Source organism: Octodon degus, unplaced genomic scaffold, assembly GCF_000260255.1.
Source record: "Octodon degus isolate 3935 unplaced genomic scaffold, OctDeg1.0 scaffold00032, whole genome shotgun sequence".
Taxonomy (NCBI): domain Eukaryota; kingdom Metazoa; phylum Chordata; class Mammalia; order Rodentia; family Octodontidae; genus Octodon; species Octodon degus.
In genome coordinates, this window is record NW_004524608.1 from 4,953,344 (window position 1) to 4,977,304 (window position 23,961).

A 23,961-nucleotide genomic window follows, 5' to 3' on the forward strand; every position below is an offset into this window, starting at 1 on the left:
ATTAGAAAAAAAAAAAAGGCCATCCCTAGGTCCCCAACTACCACCCCAGTCCTCAGTCTCAGGGAATCCCCATACTCAGGTCTTTAGCAACCCTGGCAAAAACGGGCCCAGTGAGGGAACCAAGATTGGGAGGAGAAACAAGGAGCTGTGTTTCCAGGTCACTGTGTTGGCCTCTGCAGGCCCCTGGGCTGTAAGTGGGCTGGAGGCCTAGTGCCCACCTGGTGCTATAGGTGCTATGGAATCATCTGGATGCTGGCCACTGTGTTCCAGCCCCACTTGGGGGGGGGGGGTGAGCAAGGACACCTCTCCCCTCTTGTAGGTCCTGGCAGGCTACCAGCGGAGACTTTCCCACCCAGCTCTGGGCCATCTGATGCCTCTTGCTCAGCCTGGTAGCTCTTAGCCCTTCCTCCCCCAGTAGGCCCCTTTCTGGTGATTACCTAGGGCTGCCTTCCAAAACTTGGGGGCTTACTTTTCTGTTGAAAATAAAACAATTTTTTTTGAAAATGTTTTATTTTCAAAAAAAAAAAAAAAACCAAACTGGGAAAAAATTATAACTGACTATCTCTCAGACAAAGGGCTTCTATCTACAATGTGTAAATACTTTTTTAAAATCAAGCCCCCAAATTCAAAGACCCAATCAAAAATATGGGCATCTGAGATGAATATACACTTCTCAGAGGAAGAAGTTCAAATGGCAAGTAAATATAGGAAAAAAATGTTCAATACGATTGGTGATTCAAGAAATCCAAATCAAAACAACACTGAGATTTCATTTCACCCAGAAAGAGTGGCTCATGTCAGCCAATAACAAATGCTGGATGGGCTATGGTGAAAAAGAAACACTTATCCACTGTTAGTGGGAGTACTAACTGGTACAATGACCATGTATATCACTCAAAAAGCTAGGATTGGAGGTCTCATTCAACCCAGATATTCACCTCCTAGGTATTTTTCCAGAAGAACTTAAAACATCATACCACAGCAATTTATGTGCACCCATATTTATATGGGTGCAACACAATTTGTCCTAGCTAGATCTTGGTCAACACAGTTTGTCATAGCTAAATCTTAGAAGCAACCTAGATGCCCATCAACTAAGGAATGGATAAAGAAAATGTGGTATTTTTACACAATGGAGTATTATTCAGTTACAAAGCAAGATAAATTTGAGGCTTTTATTGGTAAATGGGTGCAACTAAAGACCATACTCTTAAGTATAACAAATCAAATCCGAATGTGCAAACATCATATTGCCTCCTCAATGTAAGAACCTGAAAGAGAAAAATAAAATCTGAAGGGTACTACAGATACTGGAAAAAGGGAACAAATCTATTCAAAAGGAAGGAATTACTGAGTTGAGGAAGACAGAAGAGGAAGTGGGGGAGATATAACTATGTATGTAACTAAGCAGGATGGTTTGAACAACTGTACTGTGGATTTCTGCTCATTTATGGAAAGGAGCAGATAATTCTTAATTTGTTATGTCTTCTTTTTTCAATTGTTTTACCTTTTTTTCATTTCTTACTTTCTTATGTATTTTTTTCTTTTTTTCTGTCTCCTTCCAATTTTGCATGCATATATCTGATAATATGTACAACTAATTTGAAGACATGCAATGCAATAAATACTGTGAAATTCATATTGTTTTGTTTAGTGAAGTTGGGTTTCATTTGTAATTTTTGTTTTAATATTAGTTTGTACTCTTTAAAAATAAATTACTTTTTATTTTTTAATTTTGGGGGATATAAAATTGTTTATTAAAATTTTAGCTACAAAACACAAAAATATAAAAACTAATGCACAACTTTATAAAATGAAGCAAAACAAAATGCTCACAATTGTTCACCTCAGTAGTTTTAACTCCCAGTACCCAATAACTATTTCTTGTTCATAAGTAATAAAATTCGAAATGAATTCATCCATTTTCTACTTTGTTGTAATGATATATAACTTCCATAGTGAAAAAAATATAAGTACTGTATGGAAAAAATAAGATTGATTTGTCAAACCAAAAACAATGACATGGGCTTTAATATTGCTCATAGAAAAACATCAATAATAACTCATGGTTACAACCAGGAAAGCCATTTGAACTAATCGGTCTATGGTAGTGCCACCCAGAATGTGCCTGATCTCCTCTGAACTAATGGAATTTGAAGTTATTACTAAAAATTGAAATTTTTTTTGATACAAATGCTAAGGCTCATCTATAACACTTCAGAACTTCCGACCACTCTGAAACTTGTAAATGGCTGGGGCATCACTGTTTCTTTCTTCACCTTCACCTTCTGAGTTGTATCCATAAGGTTCTTGCGTGTTTGAATTTTCTGTGCAATAAAAAATAATTTCTTCTCTCATTCAATCCACTCTATCAGGCAGTTGTATTGCTGTTGGCTTTCTTTAGCTATCCACTTAAGGCAAGTCTGATGGGTAACTGCTTTCATTTTTTTCCTTCTTCAAGGTCTCTAGCTTGGGTCTGTTAAAGACTCTGCCACCTAGCTCTGGGGCTGTCTGCAGACGAGTGGCAATATCAAACTGTTCAACTTCTTTTTTTGTATCAAAAAAGAACATGTGACTCATCCACATGGCTGACACTGACAAAGGATCTGCAAACTGCGGTGCAGGGCTACAGGATAAAACCTGAGGGGACTTGGCTGACCTTATCAGATACAAAAGTTCCATTTCTTGTTACATAGGTCTTGCTTTATCTTGGTCTTAACCATCCAACAGAAAAGTATAAAAATGAGGTATAAAAAGTAAAGCCATATTAATATGCTGAGCTGTGAAAGGCTCAAATCAACAACTTCTGTTTTTGTTTCTTTGTTTTTTGGCAGAACCAGGGATTGAACTCAGGCCCTTGGGCTTGCAAGGCAAATGCTTATTTTACTGAGCCATCTCCCTGGCCCCCTCAAGTCAACAACTTCTGACATTGCCAGTCCTAGAGATAACCCGCTACTATTATGGACTACTGGACTATATTGGATTATTTTTGCTGACTTCACACACTTACAATATTTAAATGGCAATGGAATACCCATCTCTAACAAAACTAAACAAAAAAAGGGGACACAAAGGAAGGACCATTTTGTATCTGTATATATGAAATAGGATAGATATACAACTACTGTCTCTTAATTCAATGAGAAGAAAGATTTGTACTAATAGTGTTTGGACAGAATATCATGTCTGCATCTTGTACTATGAATAACCACTAAGAACATAACAATATGCAATGTATTAATTATTGAAATTGCCCTATCTGTAAATAGATTTTGAAACTGTCTCATTGCTGTTTCTCAGTAAAATTAAAAACAAAAACAAAAAAAAAATGTTTATTCTGCTGCTTTCCCTGGAAATCCAGCAGATGGAGCTCTGATTTTAGTCTCTTAATTTTTCTTAGCCTCTACAACCCTTTTCATTTCTATATATTTGACATCCTGAGTTCTCATTAGCTTTAGGTGTTCTTGAGTTACGTCTTCCTTATTGTCCTTAATAACATGAACTCCATCTTGGAGCTTAACCTGAGTCATTTTATAGAATTCATCTGGATTGTTTTTCAAGAGTCTTCTTTCAAAGAGCTTTAAGGAACTCTTCTTTTTTATGGTAGTCATCTGCACGAAGTTTGTAATCTTTCTTTTTCTACCACAGGCCCAGATGTTTTAAAAAGCCAGACTGGCTTCGCTCTCGGTGTTCTCTCTGCCAGGACTTAGTCACCTTGTGAAAAGCCACAGCCATATCTGCCCATTGAGTACTACAGAAGCTCAGTGCAGAACTCTGGCTCCTCAATACCTTGTGGGTTCCTCAAAGACTTGCTCGATGTCTTTTTTAAAGGATGAGGGTTGAGCGACTTAAAACTCTCATGGCACTTACAAACAAAAACCTTAAACCTTGAAAACATAAAGGTAAAATGTGTTTATATTAATATGTATGTTTCTAGGGCCAGGGAGATGGCTCAGTGGAATAAGCGCTTCTCTGACAAGCACAAGGGCCTGATTTCAATCCCCAGTTCTGGGGAGAAAAATGTATGTTTCTATTTTATGCATGTGTCAATGTTATGTGTACTTAGGTTTGCTTATAAATAAATAAACATTCATGAGATTAATCTAAATGCCTTTTTGGGTCACATAGCTTAAACTTGGGCTAACTTAAATCATTGGTAAAAGTTAAGATGTCTCCACAATTGGTGACATACTTCTCTCCAAGTTGTTAACCAATCAAATGATATAAAATTTGGTTTAATAAATATAATGGCTACAGGGTCGGCCAAATAGCTCAGCAGATTAAAGTGCCTGCAAGCAGGTGCAGGGGCCAGGGTTTCGATCCCCGGGTCTGCCACGCCAGCCCCACCCAAGGGGCAAGCTGAGCCAGCAATTGAGACTGGGTGTGGTGGCACACACCTGTAATCCCAGCTCTTGGGAGTCTATAAACAGGAGGATCACTATGAGTCCAATCTAGTAGTGAGACCCTGAATACCCTGTAAACCCTTCCCTAAAATACAAACAAACAAACAAACAAAATATATATAGGCTATTGTTGTCTGTTTACAGTACCTAAAGGGTTTTCCCTAGGTCAAAAGATAATATATGTAGCTTTAAAATGTTACCTATTATGATTGATTCTCATAAATTATCTAAAATAATTGTTAAGATAACTCAGTGGGCAATCTCTGGGCTTAGACAAGCTATTAGACAGTACTCCGACTGGTGGATAAAAGAGTAGCTGCTTGAAATAAATTTATTCAGCTTTCATTCACTGATAATTTATCAGTATTAATAATATTGAATAAAACATTAAATCTATTATAATATGCTTACATTAGCTATAATCAAAAGGTTAATTTCTCTATGGATATAACAGTGAGGCTGTTTTAAAATATGAAGATGCTCTTGTTTAAACTTGCAAAACTAGATTTAAAAACAGGTATTTTAGTTCTACTTATTTTTTTAGGAGAATAAAAAAATTTTAAAAAGCATTAGAAATACATAATTTGACTAAGCAAAATTATAGGAATTCAGCAATGGTTATTATATTGCATACACTGGGATGACAGAAAGGAGAAAAGAAAGAAGGAAAGGAAAATATATATATACATATATACACAAGATAGCTTGGATAATTGTACTGCTGATTTCTACTGGTCTATTGAAAGGAGTATTTAGTTAATGTACTGTAGTGGATTTCTAACTGGTGGGCAATTTATTATACCCAGCTGAATTAAGCTAGTGTGGTGCTGGGCGCAGGAGGCCCACCTGAGGACTGTTGCCAGCAGCATAAAGGCAGAACAGAAGCCACTGAAACACTGTTAGGGATGCTGTTTGGAAAAGCTGTTGCAGCTATTGGAGCTATTGAAAGCTCTTAGTTCTCTTGGGCTGTCCTGCTGGAGGACCTTGTCATGCTGGCTTTCCCAATGAACTTTGGAGAAGCTTTGGTCCTCATCTTGAGCATCACTTCCTGGTTCCAGAGAGGAAGATGGTCTACGGCCATACCACCCTGAACGCACCTGATCTCATCTGATCTCGGAAGCTAAGCAGGGTTTGGCCTGGTTAGTACTTGGATGAGAGGGGAAGATGGTGCACTGCTGAGCTTCATGGAAAAGCTTGTTGCATTGGCTTTCCTGATGGGAACTCAGCTTTCCTCATCACTGGGGGAACTCAGGATCTCACTGTTGCTGAGGATGACTGTGGTACTTTGCAGGGAGCTCTGGTGTTTATCTTGAGCATTGGCTTCCTAGCTCTAGTTCAGATTCCTCAGCCTGCTAGCACAGATCCTTCATCCTGCTGGCATAGACTTGTTACCTTCCACCACTGACTTTTGGGCCTTTCTAGCACAGATCCACGAAGTGAACCTGCATGAAACTTTGTTGTGGGCTCTCAGCCTCCAGTTGCTCTTGTGGGAGGCATTGTTATGCGCTCTAGGTTTTCAGCTGGACTCATGCAACAGGATTTAGGCCTTCAGCTGGAGTCTTTCGTGTTTATGTGTGTATACGGATTTCCTGCACTTCTTGTATGTGATTCTTGGGTGATTAATTATAAAATACTATTATAAAATGTGTCCTGTATTATATTGTTCCCCTTGCAAAAACCCTAAACCATGATATGTACTTAGTTTTTTTGTGTTCTCACTTGTTAAGCTTTTGCTTACCAAAATTGAATTTTAAAAGTTAAATCATATATTGGCTTATAAAATGTTTTCAAAAACCAGTTTATGATGAGTTCAATAAACAGCTGTTATCTAGTTTTTCACATTACTTATATATGTGGATATATATATATATATATATGCTATAAATCTTACTTTTAAAGTTTATAGAGTTAAAACTATATAAGTTTGATCTCTGGGAGAGTAGGGCCTGCAAGAGGATTGTGATTCCATGGCATGCATGTCTTCCATTGTTCATGGAAGGTGGTGGACCAACCAGAATCCCAAGACCTGTCTCAGGTCAACAGCCAGGCCCGTCACAGGACTGCACATATGCCTTTGGAGGGCAGAGAAATCAGTGAGACCAGCAACGTGGAAGTGTCAGAGCAGCAGCAAGGAGCCAGGTGTAGGACTCTGGGGAAATCCACCAACAGGAGACCAGTCCCAGCCCCCACATCCAGAGGCCAAGGTAGGATCATAGGGCTGTAAACATCAAAGGTGTTTTGCTACTTTTATGCTCCCTTATTTGTCTGAGTGGCTATGCCTTTTCTGTCTGGTTGGTTGTTATCTGTTATGTCTTATATTCTGTAGTTATTTTGTATTTGTTTTTTTTTTCTCTCTCTCTTTTCCTCTCCTCTCTTTCTCTAGTCTCCTTTTTCTTTCTTTTTTGTTAATTTCTCTTTCTGCCTTCTTTTTCAATGCTTAGTTTTCTTCTCTTCCCTTTTCTTTCCTTTGTATTTTTTTAGGGAAGGCTCTACAGCATGTTCAGGGTCACACTACTAGATCGGACTCATAGGGATCCACCTGTTTACAGCCTCCCAAGAGCTCGGATTACAGGCAAGCACCACCACTCCCAGTCTCAACTGCTGGCTCAGCCTGCCCTGGGGATTGAACCCCTGACCCCTGCACCTGCTTGCAGGCGCTTTAATCCATTGAGCTATTTGGCTGGCCCTACCTTCCCTTTTCATTGTCTTCTATAGATCCTTTTTCTGTTTGTTCATCTACTTCTTGAATTTAAACTTTCGAGCAAACACTGTTTCTGCCCTTTCTGACTACTCCTTCATCTTCTACTTCATTCTTTCCTTCCAGTGTCCATCTTTTGCTCTCCATCCTTTATTCTGCTATATTGGACCTCACTCATCACTTTAGCCTACTCCCTACCCATCTTAATCCCTGCCTCCCAACAAAGGATAAAAATCACTCAACTAAGGGAAAAATCACTGCATACAAGTGCATAGTATAAGGGCCGGCCAAACACCTCAGCAGATTAAAGTGCCTGCAAGCAGGCACAGGGGCCAGGGGTTCGATCCCTTAGAACACTAGGATTAGAGGTCCCTCTTGACCCAGCTATTCTGCTTCTAGGTATTTTCTCAAAATTAAAAACATCATCTCAGAGAGAAACATGTGCACCCATGTTTACAGCAGCACAATTTGTGCTAAATCTTGAAAACAACACAAATGTCCATCAGCGAGGAATGAATAAAAAAAGATGTGTTATTGTTATACCGTGGAGTACTACTCAGCTGTAAAGAATGATAAACATAAGACCTTTATAGGTAAATACATGCAAGTAGACCCCATTTTCATAAGTGAAATAAACCAAACGTATATGTATAAACATCATCTCAAGAAACTGAAAGAGTAAACAGCATACAAAATCTTCAATTGAGACATTGAGAAAAGGAAAGACACTGTTCAAAATGAAAGAACACCCGGGATGGGGGAAAAGAGGAAAAAAGGACGGGAAAATTTTAAAAAATACATATATATGAAGATCTTCATATATATGATAGCTAATGTAAGTATATTACTAATTTGTTTTAGTCCATTGAAAAGATCAGTTTGTGTTTATATTAGCTGATTAATTTTGCATGTCTGCATCTTGTAATCTGAGCAACTACTTTGAAGACAATTTGCAACACATTAATCATTGTCAATTTGGGATTATCCTGTTTTGAAACTCTGTGTCACTGTTTTTATTTTTTTATCTTTCTCTTATTGAAAAAAAGTACATTAAATCATGGGTGATTTTTGTTTTCACAGAAATTATAAGAAAGCCCTTATGTAAGTAACAAGTGTTAAATTTCAGGAGCAAATAAATATTCATTGATTATAAAAATTTTAAACCCCACAAGTATTGTAAAGCCTTCTCCGTGTTACATAAGGGAAGGAATTGTCTTGCTGTGCTCACAGAAAGGGCCCTGGAAGTTTGAGAAGCTCTTGCTATTTTTATGCTCAATGTAAAAAAAAAAAAAAAAGAAACCCAGGATATTATACTTGCTAAGCATATGTTCACCACTGAACTATGCTCCCAACTTCTCAGTAAATATTTTTAAAAAGTACTTACCTGGTTCACACAAACTTCTATTTCCTTGTCTCTCTGAGTTCTAGCTTTGACATTTTGATATACTAATTGAGAACTAATCAGACCAGTTTTCTAGTTCACTGTAACTCAGACATTTCACTCTAGTTAGATCTCCCCATTTTCATTAACTGATATCATAAAAGGGGATGATCATCTCATATTTGTTTTCAAATATTCAAAATAAAACAATGGATTCCTAAAAACAGTATGTGTGATTCTTTCTAAAATCATTTGAATCCTACTTAAAATCTAGTTTATTTCTTATTTTATAATGCTTATTTTTTCTTCTTTTGATGATAATTTCAAAAACTCTCAGAAAAATTGCAGGCACAGTACAAATATCATTTTTACTTAGTAGTTTGAGAGTAATTTGCTCACATGATATGCCATGAATACTTAGTACATAATTTTTTAATTTTATTGAGAAACAAATAGCAATGACAGTTTCAAAACTGATTAATAGGACAATGTGAATAATTAATATATTGTACATAACTATCTTCTTAGTGGTTATCCATAGTACAAGATGCAGACAGGATATCCTGTCCAAACACTATTAGTACAAATCCTTCTTCTTATTGAATTAAGCGAAAGTAGCTGTATATCTATCCTATTTTATATATACACATACAAAATGGTCCTTCCTTTGTATCCCCCCTTTTTTTGTTTAGTCCTGTCAGAGATGGGTATTCCATTGGCATCTAAATTAGTACATAATTTTTGAATAAAGACTTACACCTATCATTGCAACTACTAAAAAAAGGAAATTAATCTTAATACATTATCATTCTTATCATTTAATTGCAGACTCTATTCAAGTTTTACCAGTTGCACCAGTAATGTATTTTAGAGTGAAAAGATTCATTTTAGAATTATATACTATGTTTATTTTTTGGGTCCTTAGCATTCACAGTGCTCTTTCTTGATTTTGACTATTATCAAGACTACAGACAACTGATTTCTTGAATAACTCCCCTTGTGGACTTATGTTTAGACTCAAGTTACACATCTTTGGCAGAGATAACACTGAGGCTGAGTTCCTGTTGTGCTCCATCTAGGAACATTAAATCGATGGTTTGATGGAGGTGGCATCAAAGGACTAAGATGGACCCATAATCTTGGCTCATGGTATCACTGCTTCAAATGCACACTGCAGTTTGTACATACAGAATATTCCCTCGGGTATTTCACCAGTGAGGATGGGAATGGACAGAGGGATCTGAGAACCCCACTAAGACTGACACATACCTTTTCTTAACCTCTTTGCTCTGCTGTCTGAGGCAAGAGCAGGCTATCATATTTCTGTGGGTGCTGTACACCTGATGCTGGCTACAAGGAGCCTGGGCAAGGGTCAGGGAGGACTGACAGCTGAAGAGGCCAAGCCAGGAGTCAATGGCAAGCTTCAGTCATTGGAAGGGAAGCTCTTAAAATTCTTGGTGGATGCAGTGGTTTTGAAAAGGAAGAGAACTGGGAAGAATTTAAGCATTTAAGTTTGTAGAGTGAGGGCCAGATCCTCATTATGTTTTTCTCTGTACATTTCTATTTAATTGGGTAATTCATAAAAAGAAATATTATAGAAGAAAGTCAAAGTTTAAGACCGATGGCAGCATAAAGCATTTTCCATGCTCTGTCTCGCCCCCATTTTCCAGCCCAGCCCACAGGGATGCTTCTCTCTGGCAATGAACACAGGAATCTTTGTGGGTTTCACAGGCCTTGGCACTGCCAGCATTGACTCTTTGGTATGATGGCTTATTAGGGGCAATGGGGAAGAGCGAGGTAGGAAGGAGAGGGACCAGGAGAAGAAAGGGCATGAGGGACCATGAGCTGCCCCTGAGCCACCTGGGTTTGAGGTGGTGGTGAGCCTCTTACTGCCTGGGTGCCCTTGATAAAGTTCCCTGGCCTCCCCGTGCTTCCATTTCCTCCTCCATAAAATGTGACTGATAAGGGCTGGATCCAATGAGGTCAACCACAGGAAGAGTGCTTCCAAGTACAGTGGTACATAATAAACTCGGCACTTCTTGGTTACAATAATTATTTTCTATTATTTTTATTATTGCATCCTCAATATTAGTAGGGATCCTGGCATTTAACAAACATCTGGACAGATCAAATAAGTAAAAAGAAAAAAAAAATTCTCATGAGTCACACATTGCCATGATGTCTACTACTGACCGAACACAGGCTCTACCAATACAGCATTGCCTAAAGTCTGCTTGCAAGAGCTGAGGCACGACATGGGTTCTGAAACATTGACTGAAACAAATCTCACAGGAAGTGAGCTCCACACAGAGAAGGCAGTATCCCTCTGGTCATCTAAGCAGAAGATTCAGCTTCAATATTCGGCATCGAAAGGATACTCCACCAAACGTGACATACTGCAAAAGCAGGCAGAGAAACAACACTTTGGACACGCGCATCAATTGGGGTGAAGAACCCAGGGGTTCTTCTCTGCTGTCTTCTGCCTTCTTTCTGCTCCCTCAGCCTCTTCCTCCTCTTCAAAACTTTGTGAGCACATGAGAAGGGACTCACACCCAACCTTCCCTCCACCTGGTGAGGAGCTAAGGAGTGACCAGGGCACCAAGATAAGCTCATATCATTGTGAGCTGAGAGACAGGCCTGCAACTGCAGCCTGGTTGTCGCTGTGGGCAATAAGAATAGGAGAAGGATCCCTGATACCTTCTCAGGCCCCAAGGAGCTGGAACTCAGGAGGTGAAGCCAGATAAGCTTACTCCTGAGCTCACAAATTCCCAACTACTAACTGTTTGACTTCCTCTCCTTGGTATCTAGCAGTCATCACGAACATGTCTCAAGCTAACTCCTTGATTTCATCCTCTCAAAGGCAATTCCACTGATGTGTTATCCAGGCGAAAACAAAACCAAACAAACTAAAAGCCAGATTCGTCAATGACTGTTAATTTGTCTGCAAAACCAACTGGCTCTTTCCCCAGAGCCATGTTAAGTCTGATCATTCCTCATCTCCACCACCACCTCCACCTGGGTCCGCCCAGTCTCATCTCCTGGATTAGTGCAGCAGTCTCCCTGAAGTCTCTCAGTGCAGAAGTCCGTGTGGCTCTTTGAGAACATAAGTCAGATTATGCCACTGCTTCCTCTGGTGGCTTCTGAGCTCGTTCAAAGCTAGAATAAAAGTCCTTCCCGTGGTCTGTACCATTCTGCACACTCTGAGCCCTTCACATCTCTCCCTAATAATCCTCCTCCACTCTGCTCCATCCCCCGGCCACTTCACCCAAATGCTCTGAACACTGTGCCTGGGCCTTTTCCCTGGCTGCTCTCATAGCTAGGAGGGCTGTTCCTCCAAATGGCCACAGGGCACAGTCCTCATTCCCTTGAGTTTCTGCTCACTGATACTTCCACATCCAAACCCCCTCCAGCCCAACCCATCTATGCAGAGTAGGAGTCTCTCTGTGCTCCACTACTTCTTATCTTCTTCCCATTATATGTTTCTGCCCAGTGTTTGTTCCTATTTCACAACACTTTGAAGGACTAGTGTTAAGTGTGTGGAAGCAGGGACTTTGTACTATGCGATATCCTAAGCTCCTACAGTGTGCCAGCTCATGGCAGATTAATAATAAGTTATTGAGGGGATGAATGAATTAATGAACACCTGTGCCTCCCACATGCTGTTTCAGCTCTACATCCAGAAGTGCAACAGACAGCATATGAGAAAGTGTCTTTCTTTATAACAATTCCCCAAGGACTCTAATGTTCATTTTCAAAACAGCCAGAAAATAAAACTTAGAGGAAAAAAGCTAGACAGCTTCCCATCCTTCTAGCTAACCTTGCACCACTATGGAAAGACTGCTGTGGTCTTCCTGTTTATCCTGCACCACATACCCAGGTATAATACAAGACCTCCAGTTTCTGTTGAAGCTGAGGATGGTCGCCATCTCCTCATCACTCAACTTGAAGTCAAAGACCTGGAAAGATGAGTTCAAAATTATCCTTGGCAATGCATTTCCTGGTGGGAATTGCACAATTTGAGCAGGAAGTAACTCCCCCCCCACCCCGTGCCCATCCACAGCACACACTGCACAGGCTTTTCAGTCATGGTGTCTACTGCATACAAACTGTTCCCTTGATAGCCTTCTGCACACGTCTGTGTCACCACTGGGCATTGCTGATGGTTATGCATCCCCCCACCCCTGTCAACTGCTAGGCTAATGGAACTGAGATCAATGACTTGCAGATAAAATAATTGAGGCACAGTACTCATGAGGCTTGGTGTTGCAACAGGAGGAAGACCAGCCCTCTTGGGATTAAACTTCAGTGTGCACAGTGCCCGTGTTGCCTGAGGGCTACATGGATTCCTCCAGAAGAATTATTCTTTCAGTAGAGCCCCTTCATCCTCTGCTGCTGGGAGGAGGCTGTGGAGGAGAGCACAGTCTGCTTTTCTGTCCATGGCCTAACTGCTCAAGTGCTTTGAGATTTTCCTCAGCAGTAAAAGACCCTGCTGTGCTCATAGCTGACAAGGACTCTCTGGTCACTGCTGCCAGCCTTCCTCACCCCAGGCTTAGCTCTTTGGAGGGGAGCTCCCTGGCCTAAATTCTGACAACACCAAGGGAAGAGGGCAGGACCTATCCAGGGACAATGCAGGAATGCTCTAGGCAGCCCTGTCCCATATTCCTCTGTGGAACACCAGACAACCAGTCAGGATCTCACCTGAAAATTTTCAATAATGCGAGTTGGTGTCACAGACTTGGGGATCACTGCCACATTCCTCTGGATATGGAACCGGATCAGAACCTGTATAGGAAAGGGACAATGTGTTTTCTACCACTCATCTACAAGGACCCCTCCTAAAAAGAAGAAAAATAAACCAAACCTGTAGCTCACCATGTTGTTAAGTGCAATAGCTAATAGTCACTGAGTACCTACCTCACTGCTAGAGACACTTGGTGGTTTCTCTTATTTCCTCTAACCTGAGTTTCAACTGTATTACCTTTTCCCTTTTAGGAATGGAGGGTTGGTTGGGCTCATAAGCCTGAGACATGTATAGTTGGTACCCAAACCCATGTCTCGGTCTTGTGGCTTCCTGGAGAACTTGGCAGGATGCTGATGGACAGAGGCTATCCTGACTCACTGACACACATTCTGTCTCTTGGAATTCCCAATAGATTTCAAGGATGCATGTTTACTCTCTTCACGTTTTTTGTTTTCCCTCCAATGGTTAAGAAAAGTGAAGAGGACAAGGAATAAAACACAAGAGTATAAGAATGTACTGTGGGATTTAAAGAAAAAAAAAAAACAGACCACAAACATTGTACCTGGGCTGTGGTTTTTTTGTGCTTTGCAGCAATCTCCTTAATCTTGGGATCCTCTAGTAGTGAAGGGTCCTCTGGCTTGGCCCTGGAGACAAGAGAGAAGGCCTGTGTGTGAATAATCACCATGGTCACTAATGCAGAATGACTCACTCCTGCGACAGTAGAATGGCTGAAGGACACTATGTTCTTTTCCTGTGACACACACAGAAGGACCTGACAGCTATGTGGCCTTCCTGTGGAGCGGTCCATGGGCACTGGAGCCTCAGCACTTTGGTCCAGTGGGAGGGTCACAACTGGAGCATTCTCAGAGGGTTATGTATACTCTTTCTTTTTTATTAAATTATCATTTTCCCCACTATAATCCTACCTGGGTGTGCCAAGCACCCCGCCTGAGACAATGTTTTTCTTTCTGGTGCCTTTTTTGTTTTAAATATTAAGCCATTGCTAAACAATATTTTAAGCATATCTGGGGCCGGGGAGATGGCTCAGTGGAGTAAACACTTCTCTGGCAAGCATAAGGGCCTGAGTTCAATCCCCCGTTCCACAAAAAAAAAAAAAGAAATGGTTAAGCATATCTGGAGAAAGCCCCAACACTGGGAAGACTCACCAAGGTCTGTCTGGAGAACCCAGGGGGCTGTAGGCAGTGACAGTGATGCCCTTGGAGTGGCAGTACTGGATCAGCTTTTCCTGGGTGAGGTATGGGTGACACTCCACCTGCAACAGTGAACAATCTGCTTCAGTAAAGGCGGTGCCCTGATTTTGGGTTGCTCATGGGGAGCTCTACATGCCAAAATGACAACCATGACAGATCTAACACTGCCCATTGATTGCTAAATTAGACCTGGAGATGTTTCCCATTCCCAAGGCATCCTGATCCCTGGGCCCTCAGATGAGACTCAGTACACAGCACCGAAATTTCCTCCAAACACTTCAGAAGTAATAGGCCAGGACCCCCTTACCACACAGCATTTACCTGGTTTGTCACTGGTTTATATTTCAGCCCAGGCTTGTTCAAGAGCTTTTCAATCTGAAAGTGGTTGAAGTTGGAGACACCAAGGGCTTTGACCAATCCCTCATCAACCAGCTCCTCCATGACCTGTCATAGAAAGGAAACCTGGGAAGTTGAGGGGGGTGGGCAACAAGAACACTGGCTGGGCCTAGTGCTGAGAGAAAAGCAGATCAGAGATCTCCCGCAGGACAGTTAGCTGAAGCATTAGAAGGAAATTTCAATTCAATTACAGCTGCCCAACATTACTGTTGTTTCATTTGGAGCAATAGTAGGCAATGTAGCTAGACTGCACCTCTGTGAGGAGTGTGGGGAGCTGAAATCAGACCTGCTTTCCCCATGTCCAGTTAAAACTGAGAGCTGCTTATTCCCAAGGAAAGGTATCTTTTCATAATTTTTTAGCCCATAGTGAGAATGTTCTAACTGTGCCCAAAGAGATCGTGTCTGGTACCAGCAGTCCCAAGTCCCTCTTGTTTATTATTTATTATATATCTAGTTGCTTTGCAGGAGTGGTCAGCACATTAGAGTATAAAATGTGCTTCTAGCTTCTGAGAGTCACTCCAGTTGAAGTGCTAAGATCTCTAAGGAGCAGTCAGCTACACTGTTGAAGCTGCCCTCGGAGGATCTGATGGCTGCATAGCGTGAGAACCAGGGCAGGCAAACAGTGCTGGAATTCTCCTCTGATCTAGCAAGACTCTACAAATGGAGTAGAAATGGGGCCTGGAAACACCATGGAGAAGAAAGGTAAAATGCAAATGGGTTGGGAGGAAGGCAGGAGCCAAGGCTTGGAGACAGGGTGGGTAGGATGCCTTCAGGATACTTTATTCAGTCCTTCTTCACTGTGGCTGCAACTTGGAACCTCCTGAGAGCTTTAGAGCAGACTGGTGCCCTAGCAGCACTCTGAGACCCCTTACTGCCTTCACATGGAATGCAGTATAGGCTCTGGGATCTTTCAGACTCCTCTGGTGATGTCAATGCACAGCCAAAGTCAAGGAGCATGAGGGATAATAAGAACCTTAAGGGAAGGAACTTAGAATTGCTGGGATCGTGAGGTCTGCAGACTCCCTAGAGGGCCATGAGATGACATAAACGTTTTCTTGTACCATGGATCAAGTTTGGTTTGCGTGTTTGATTCATCTTGACTTCCTCATTCTTTCTCCAGCTCCTTTTTCTCTAGGCACTGAGGTTTCTCTTAAGTTAGTTATGAGATTGCAAAACATTCCACAATGACACAGTCAATCCTGCAGGGCTCCAACATAGCCTTTGCCCAGATCATAAAGTACTTTACTTAGCAATTATTCTTGGATTAGTTTAGAGGATCTACCGCAGCAGAAGTCAAGGACATTTTACAGACGACCATAGCATAAATGCCACACTAAAAGAGAATCATCACAAATGGAACAAGTAAAAATCTGATGCAATAAATACCAGACCCAGGCTAGTTTTCACAGCCCACCACAAATTATTGCTCAGATATTTAAGTGTTTGTTTTGCCTGAGTAATGCATGTGACAAAGCCCTCCTCCCAACTTAATGTCCTCAATTTAATAGAAGAATGAGAGCTGAAATCTGAGGCTATGTTGGGAGTCTTGCTCCAACTTTCACTGCTAGATCCTTGCACGTTAACCACTGTGTCATTAAACTGCATCTAATGAAGTGCTTTGTGGCAGGAAGACAAACGTGTATGTGTTTCTACAGCTTACTTCTAGAATTCAAGTTGCTTTTCTTTTTTGCTGTATTGAGGATTGCACTCAGAAACAAGGCCTTCTAGACAAGCTTTTGAGTCACTGAGCTCCCATGCCATGTCTTCTTATATTTTTATTCAAGGTCTTGCTAAATTGCCCATGCAAAGCCTGAATCTGTAATCTTCTTGCTCCAGATTCCTGAATAGCTGGGTTTACAGACCTTCTATTTTATCTTATCTATCTGTCTTATCATCTTTTTGTGCGCAGTACTTGGGGTTGAACTCAGGGCCTTGTACAGAAAACCATCCTGCAGGACTCTGATCATAGCCTTTGCTTTGATCATATATTTAAAGTGTATTATTAAGCATTTATTCTTCTATTAGTTCAGAGGATCTACCACAGGAGGAATGTGCTCTACCACTGAGCTACAGCCCCAGTCCACTTGTTTCTCCTTATGGCTGCTGTTTTGCTATTTACAAAGAGAAAGTAATATTTTTTTCTTGAAGGAAAGGTTTAGTATATTTATTTTTGTGACTATACCAAATGAGTATTTTTCATGCCTTGTGTGTTCATTAAAGCAAAAAGGGGAGCCGGGGAGATAGCTCAGTAGAATAAGCATTTGCCTAACAAGTGCAGGCTCTTGAGTTCAATCCCTGGTACTGAAAAAAAAAAAAAAAAAAAAAAAAGGCAAAAAGGGGCTGGCCAAATAGCTTAACAGATTAAAAGCGCCTTCAAGCAGACCCCAGGGGACATGGGGTTCAATGCCGGGCCTGCCTTGCTGGCCCCCGTCCCGGGCCCTGCTGAGACAGCAATTGAAACTGAGCTTGGTGGGGTGCGCCTGTGCTCCCAGCTCTTCAGAGGCTGTAAACAGGTGGATCACTACGAGACCCTGAACACCTATAGACCCTTTCCTAAAAATACAAAAAAAAAAAAAAAAAAAAAAAAAAAAAAAAAAAAAAAAAAAGAAAAAAAAAAAAAAAAAAAAAGCAAAAAGAATATGTGAATCTCAAATACAACCCCATAGCAGCTCCCAACGTGTAGTTTGAATTCTTTCAGCCAGGTGGCAGCTCATCCATTCATGGCGGTCTGCCGCTTTCTGCATATGAAGGTATGTGCAGACTTGACAAACTGAGACCCTCCTGAGACTTCCCTGAGAGTACTGGCCTACAGTCTCATGCTTATTTGATGATATTTTCACTAATCTATTTATTTAGTGTGGTTCTTTTTTTAAGAGAATACAAAAATGGCAAATCAGTTGCTAGTGTGGGTCTTAACTACATGTTTGTTATTTTTTAATTTATATTTTTTATTTATTTAATTTAATGTATTTAGTACAAAGTCTACAGGGTCTCACTATGCAGATCAAAGTCCTAGTGATTATCCTGTTTTCAGCCTCCCAAGTGCAGGAATTACAGGCATGCGCCACCACACCCAGCCTCAATCACTGGCTCAGCTCGCCCTCGGGGCAGGGCCAGCATGGCATGCCAGGGATCGAATCCCGGCCACTGTGCTCTGCCTAAGCAGGTACATATCTTATTTAAATTACTGCTCACTTTGGCCTGTAGATCCTAATAGCAAATGGCATGTTCAACATGTTTAATGGTAGTACTACAGAGGGGTCTTTATTGTTTTTAGTAGATTTGGAGGGTTTTGTTTTTTCCTTTATCATCCAATTAAGGCTTCAGGATAGTCTTTAAAATTCATCCCTAAAAGTTTGGATATTTTTTCTCATACTTACTGGTAACAGGCTTTCTGTTACTAGTGGAAAAGTTTACTGGGTTTTTTGCCAGGAAGAATCCCTTGCAAAATTTCCAGGTTTGCCAACCTTGCAATAAGGAGGGGATGGCTTTCCTGCTTCATTAACTTTTCCCTCAGGGCCTGGGAGATGGCTCAGTGGAATAAGCACTTCCCTGGCAAGCGCAAGGGCCTGAGTTCAATCCCTGGTTCCGCCAAAACAAAAACAAAAAATAATAGCTTTTCCCTCAGCAGTTTTGCTATGTAAATTTCCTCCTGTGAGTTGTTGAAGTCAAAGCAGAAAGAACACTGTGCTCGGGGAGACGAACTTTGGAATGACCAGTCCATAGGAAAGTTGCATTTAATTCAACCACGTCAAGCCCAAGCTTTTCCAAAATGACAGGCGTAGTACAGTTTCAGGTGGCAAAACGCAGGACTCTCTGTGCCCTCAACAGATAACTGACACAAGCGCACAATTAATTCTTGGAGTGTTTACATTCCTTCATTAAGACTTGTTGACTCTTCTATTTGTTTTATTCTCTACTAATATTTGCCAAAGTAGCAGCAGAAAAAATTTTTTTTAAAAGAAAGGAAATTATCACAAAAATTTCCCGGCCTTAACACGACTTTGAACCTGAATTATGTGAATCAGTCCATTATTTAATCTAAACATAGGGGCACTCTGGACCCTGCCATGTGGCTCTGCGTTCACTGTTTGCCAGGCAGGTGCTAAAGACCTTGGTGATAATGCTTGTGAGCCAGAGAGACCTAGATCCTGCAGCCAGTCTCAGCTGCACTACGCAGTCACTCCATAACCTGACAAGTCACTGACTTCTCTAGGCCCCAGTTTTATAATCTGTAAGTGGAATAACTAACACCCCCTCCCAGGGTTAGATGGTTAAGAAGGCACTATGAGTCAAGTTCTCGATGTGTTAGCTGTGTTAATCTTTACTACACCCCAAAGAATATGTATTATTGATATGTTTCATTTATTTTCACACAAGGAAACTAGACTGAGGCTTATGAAAACAAATGACTTACCTCAGGTCACTTAGCCGATACCTTCAAAACTAGACCCAGTGTTTCCCCATGATTTCAAAATGGCATGTGTGGCCCGGGGAGATAGCTCAGTAGAATAAGTGCTTGCCTGGCAAGCACAGGGTCCTGAGTTCAATCCCCGGTACCACCAAAAAAAAAAAAAAAAAAAAAAAATGGCATGTGTATCTTCCCAATGGGGTTCATTATATTTCAAGTCTTGTTTGAGGATTTAGTCTTTAAAATGTACATAGCATCAGGCAGACCCCAGATGCAAAGGTCATGAGGACAGGAAAGAACTGGAGAATAAAAGTGACCAAATCAGGGGCCGGGAAGATGGCTCAGTAGAATAAGCACTTCCCTGGCAAGCACAGGGTCTGATTTCAATGCCCAGTTCCGCAAAAACAAAAGTAACCAAATTAGACAAAAAGCTCATGGACTCTTATACCAGGATGGAATTTGAAGGGTCACTGAAAGAAAATTTTCTCTCCATGAATACTTAGAAGAAGCTCAAACTTACCTCCCATGCATCCAGGAATGTTATTTTACTGGAGAGGATATTGCCTTTATCATCTCTGGGGATGAGTTCCTTCCCAGCCTGTAAATGCAGAACCATAATAAGCCTATTGGAATCTTCATTGGACCACCTGATTCTGTCAAACAAGGCTTCAGGATCCTAACTTGTGTTAAACACCCACCTTGGGAGGCCCTGGAGAGCACCCTTGAAGGAAATGAGCTTCAGTGAAATCTCTGTGTTATCTACCTTAGTATTCAAACCTTTCCATCTTAGAAACTGCTAGATTGATTTTCAAGTGCATTGTTAGCCTATATTAGAATCTAGCATTATTGCAATTGATGTTAATGTCATATACCTAGGTTCCATATAAATGTGGGTACAACTTTTAATTTCTAGGCCTCTAGGTAAGGGTTAGATCTCAATGGTTATGTTTAGGGGACGCTATTAACCATATTCTACCTTTGCAGCCTCTAGAAGCCTGGATTAGCTGTGACAGGACAGGGCTGGGAATTCATGTCCCTCCTTCTCAGGAGCAAATAAGGAGCAAACCCCAAGCAATGAATTTGCTGCTTTTTCAGGACTGACAATCATCCAGCTTTAGTCATATTTTTCAGTGGCTTTAGAGACCTCAGGCAGTTTGCACGCAGAGGCTACTCCCAGGGTGTGCTTTGGCAACAGGAGGGTGGGGCCCTGACACAATGTTAGGAAAGAAGATCCAGAGTTTGCCTGGCAGGGACCACTGTGCAGGGAATCTTCACAAAGGCAATATGGCAGCTGCAGCTTCTCTGGGATGTCCCAGGTCTGTCTACCTCAGACATTTCCACAAGGAGAGGCACAGACACAAGCTCCCTCCCAGCCCAGTATTTTGCTGGTCTGCATAGGAACTCCTGCTTATCTTATCCCATGTTTCAGCCCTGGTGCAGCTGCTATTTTACGCTGTCTTTTTGGCTCAGTGGCCTGCGATTGGGGCGGGGAGTAACTCAAACCTGAAGTCCCTGTGGAAAGTGAATGAGGTAGATGTCCAGGTAGTCCAGTTTCAGGTCCTTCAGGGTCTTCCGGCAGGCTTCCCTCACCAGGCTCCTCTCAAAGAATGTGGACCACAGCTGCAGAGTGCACGAAGGAGGCATCAGGATGGGAGAGAGAAAGCCACACAGAACTCTCCCTCCCCACTTTGAGACTTGCAGCCTCATCTAACCTGACAATAGGCCATTAACATCAAAGCTCAAGGTACAGGATGCAGTAGACAGGCAACCAGTGCTCAGCACATCACTGATATTTGTAAGTACTGAAGGCAATTTACCCTTTTAACACTTAGTATCCTACCTGTTTCTTTAGTTACTTAGTGTAGGAGGCCACTGATTAAAGATTTATGTACCTGAATTATTCCTTTTTCTGGCTTCTAGCTCTCTGAGGGCAGGAACTGTGTGTAGCTTTTTACATCTTATTTATGCCCTTGGGAGCAGATGGCCCTTTTATGTACCCTCAGTATTCCAAATCTACCAGGTCCCAAGTGATGACTTTACAAGGAGTTTATCCAGGTGTGGCCATGGTATACCTGTTCCACCAGATGCACTTTCCAAGTTCCTAAGTTCTCAGCTTGTGAGCGAGTCCCGTTACTGAACATTTGTAAGTTGATTCATCTATAATCTGACAAAGTGAGTGTTCTGCAGAACACCTGTGAGTCTCCTACAGTACACCTGCGAGTATCCTACCCTTTACCTGTGAGTGTCCTACAGTACACCTGTGCATCTCCAATAGTACAGCTGTGCATCTCCAACTATATACCTGAGTCTTCTACAGTATACCTGTGCATCTCTTACCCCTACCCCTGTGAGTCTTCTACAGTACACCTGTGAGTGTCCTACAGTACACCTGTGAGTGTCCTACATTACACCTGTGCATCTCCTACCCTACCCCTGTGAGTCTCCTACAGTACATCTGTGAAAATTCAGTTTGTTTCACATCTCATGTTTCTAAGTCAGAGACTTGCTGTAGCTAAAATTAAGGTCTCTTAGTGAGTTGTGTATAATACAGGTCCAGTGATTCTCAACCATCTCACACATTCCAAACCTCCTCAGATCCAACACCCCCATTTCATGTTTAAATCTTATTTTATAACTTTTGCCAAGTTGAAAAGGAAATGAAAACTGCTTCCATAATTTTCCAAAATACCCGTGGCTGAGAGCTCAGCATTGTGACCACAGTGTTGAATGGTGACTGGGTCCCATCCCTGATTTCAACCTTTGTCTCTGGCTGCCACAGTAAAGGTGGATCCCACTGAAGATACATGGAGCAGCCCAGGCAGCAGAGACTCAGTGGAGCCATTTGCATTAAGAGAAGGTCAACTGTAGACAAGATGGGAGCGGCAGCATTTTCCACATACCAAGCTTGGGTGTGGATGCTTGTATTCAGGCATGGGATAAAGCAAGAGTTAGAGACAGGAGCACACAAGCAAAGTCAGTGAGGTCTTGGAGTCAACCACCACGTCCAGATACTTTGGCCTGCTACGAAGTCAAGGCCTACCCCATGTGGGCCACAAGCACCTTGCTAACAATGAAGAGGTCCTCCCGCCTCACGAGCTTCTCTTGAATCTTCTCTTGGATGGCTTCTCCCACCTCATTCTCATTCTGATATGTGTAGGCACAGTCGATGTGGCGATACCCTGCATCGATGGCTGCCTTCACGGCTTCTTTGACCTTGCCTGGGGGAGACTGAAAGGCAATCGATAAATTGATAAAACCATCAGGCACTTTTATCCAAAGACCCATCCATCAAGGTGGATACAGCCCATTGTCTCCAAACTGAGGCTCACCGGGTTCCATTTGCCAATGGAGAACTGAAAGGCAAACACTTTGGAAAACTTTTCAAAGGAAAAGAAAAAGAACATAAAGCTATGCTTAAGAGCTCATGTCTTATTTTTGAAAAAAGTCAATCCCCTCTAACGCAAACAAACCTTCCACATCGCCAGTAGGTCAGGAGTGGCGGACCACTTCCCCTGCATTAGATAGATATGTTATGGACAGACAGACAGGGCTGGGCCCTCAAGGAAACACTAAGGAAAACAAGAAGACTTTGCAACTTTGGGACAGACAGGCACCCCTACTGTGGGCCAGACCACAAGACAAAAGATCAAAGAAATGCATACCTCCCTAAAGACAGGCATCAGGGATTGATATTCTAAGTAGGTCTCTCACCTTGAGGAAGCCAGGAAAAGTCACTGACCCAGCCCCCTACAGGAAAACCCCCAGCTCTGTATTCATGCCTACTTGCTACAAGACTCACTTTCCCATTTGGTCCTGGATTTAATCAGTTTTACCTGAGCAATTGTGCTGTAATCTCATAGGTTGACCATAGTTTGTCCCACCTCATGCCCATCTAAGTGAGTTCCCATGTTTTCCACCTTGTACCTACCTTACCACATGGTTTTCACACTATAAAAATCCCTGGAAGAAACAGATTCCAGGGCAAAAATCTATGGTCCCCCTTCTGTCCCTCTCTGACAGGAACTTTCTTTTCCCCTATAAATATATTCTGCTCTTAACCTCCAATTGTGAAACTCATTCTTTGACTTTAGAGAACATGAACTCAGCCAGGGGTCTCTCAGTTTGGGAGTTTCATTCTCCTGTATCACCAGGGTGAATCCAAGCTCTATCTCACAGCATATGTGTGATAGACAGGCCTGAGCAGACTCCATCTCCCCAACCCCACCTGCAAAATAGGACTAAGAGCCCTGGCCTCAAGAAGTCCTTATGATGATCACTTCCCACAATGAATATGCAGTTTTCTCATCTCACATGACCTCCAGCAAGGCTCAATAAATGCAATCACCATAGCATTATTGTTTCTGAACTCAGACTCCCTCAAGGAAAAAAAAAAAAGAAGAAGAAAGAAGAAGGAAGAAGAGGAGGAGGAGGAGGAGGAGGGAGGAGGAGGAGGAAGAGGAAGAAGACGAAGACGAAGACGAAGACGAAGACGAAGACGAAGACGAAGACGAAGACGAAGAAGAAGAAGAAGAAGAAGAAGAAGAAGAAGAAGAAGAAGAAGAAAAGAAGAAGAGGAGGAGGAGGAAGAGGAAGAAGAAGAGGAAGAGGAAGAAGAGGAAGAAAGGAGAAGGAGAAGGAGAAGGAGAAGGAGAAGAAGAAGAAGAAGAAGAAGAAGAAGAAGAAGAAGAAGAAGAAGAAGAAGAAGAAGAAGAAGAAGAAG

General features: G+C 41.7%; 1 protein-coding gene and 1 pseudogene across 3 annotated transcripts in view; both read right to left on the minus strand.

Moving 5' to 3' along the window:
- Positions 1-2,217: 2,217 nt before the first annotated feature.
- Positions 2,218-3,735, minus strand: LOC101587280 (annotated as a pseudogene).
- Positions 3,736-10,805: 7,070 nt separating this feature from the next.
- The window catches only part of LOC101587667 (aldose reductase-related protein 2), a 15,353-nt gene continuing 2,197 nt past the window's right edge, over positions 10,806-23,961 (minus strand). Inside the window, exons 2-10 of one of the 3 annotated variants that reach the window (XM_023713841.1) lie at positions 22,302-22,469; positions 20,745-20,861; positions 19,762-19,839; positions 14,756-14,878; positions 14,390-14,496; positions 13,786-13,867; positions 13,181-13,264; positions 12,356-12,438; positions 10,806-10,878 (exon numbers count right to left, since the gene is read on the minus strand). In XM_023713841.1, coding sequence (XP_023569609.1) covers positions 10,836-10,878; positions 12,356-12,438; positions 13,181-13,264; positions 13,786-13,867; positions 14,390-14,496; positions 14,756-14,878; positions 19,762-19,839; positions 20,745-20,861; positions 22,302-22,469 — 885 coding nt within the window. In that variant the 3' untranslated portion in view covers positions 10,806-10,835. Of the gene's footprint in view, positions 10,879-12,355; positions 12,439-12,557; positions 12,886-13,180; positions 13,265-13,785; positions 13,868-14,389; positions 14,497-14,755; positions 14,879-19,761; positions 19,840-20,744; positions 20,862-22,301; positions 22,470-23,961 lie in introns of those variants that run through there. The other 2 variants (XM_023713842.1, XM_023713843.1) reach the window with 2 other exon arrangements.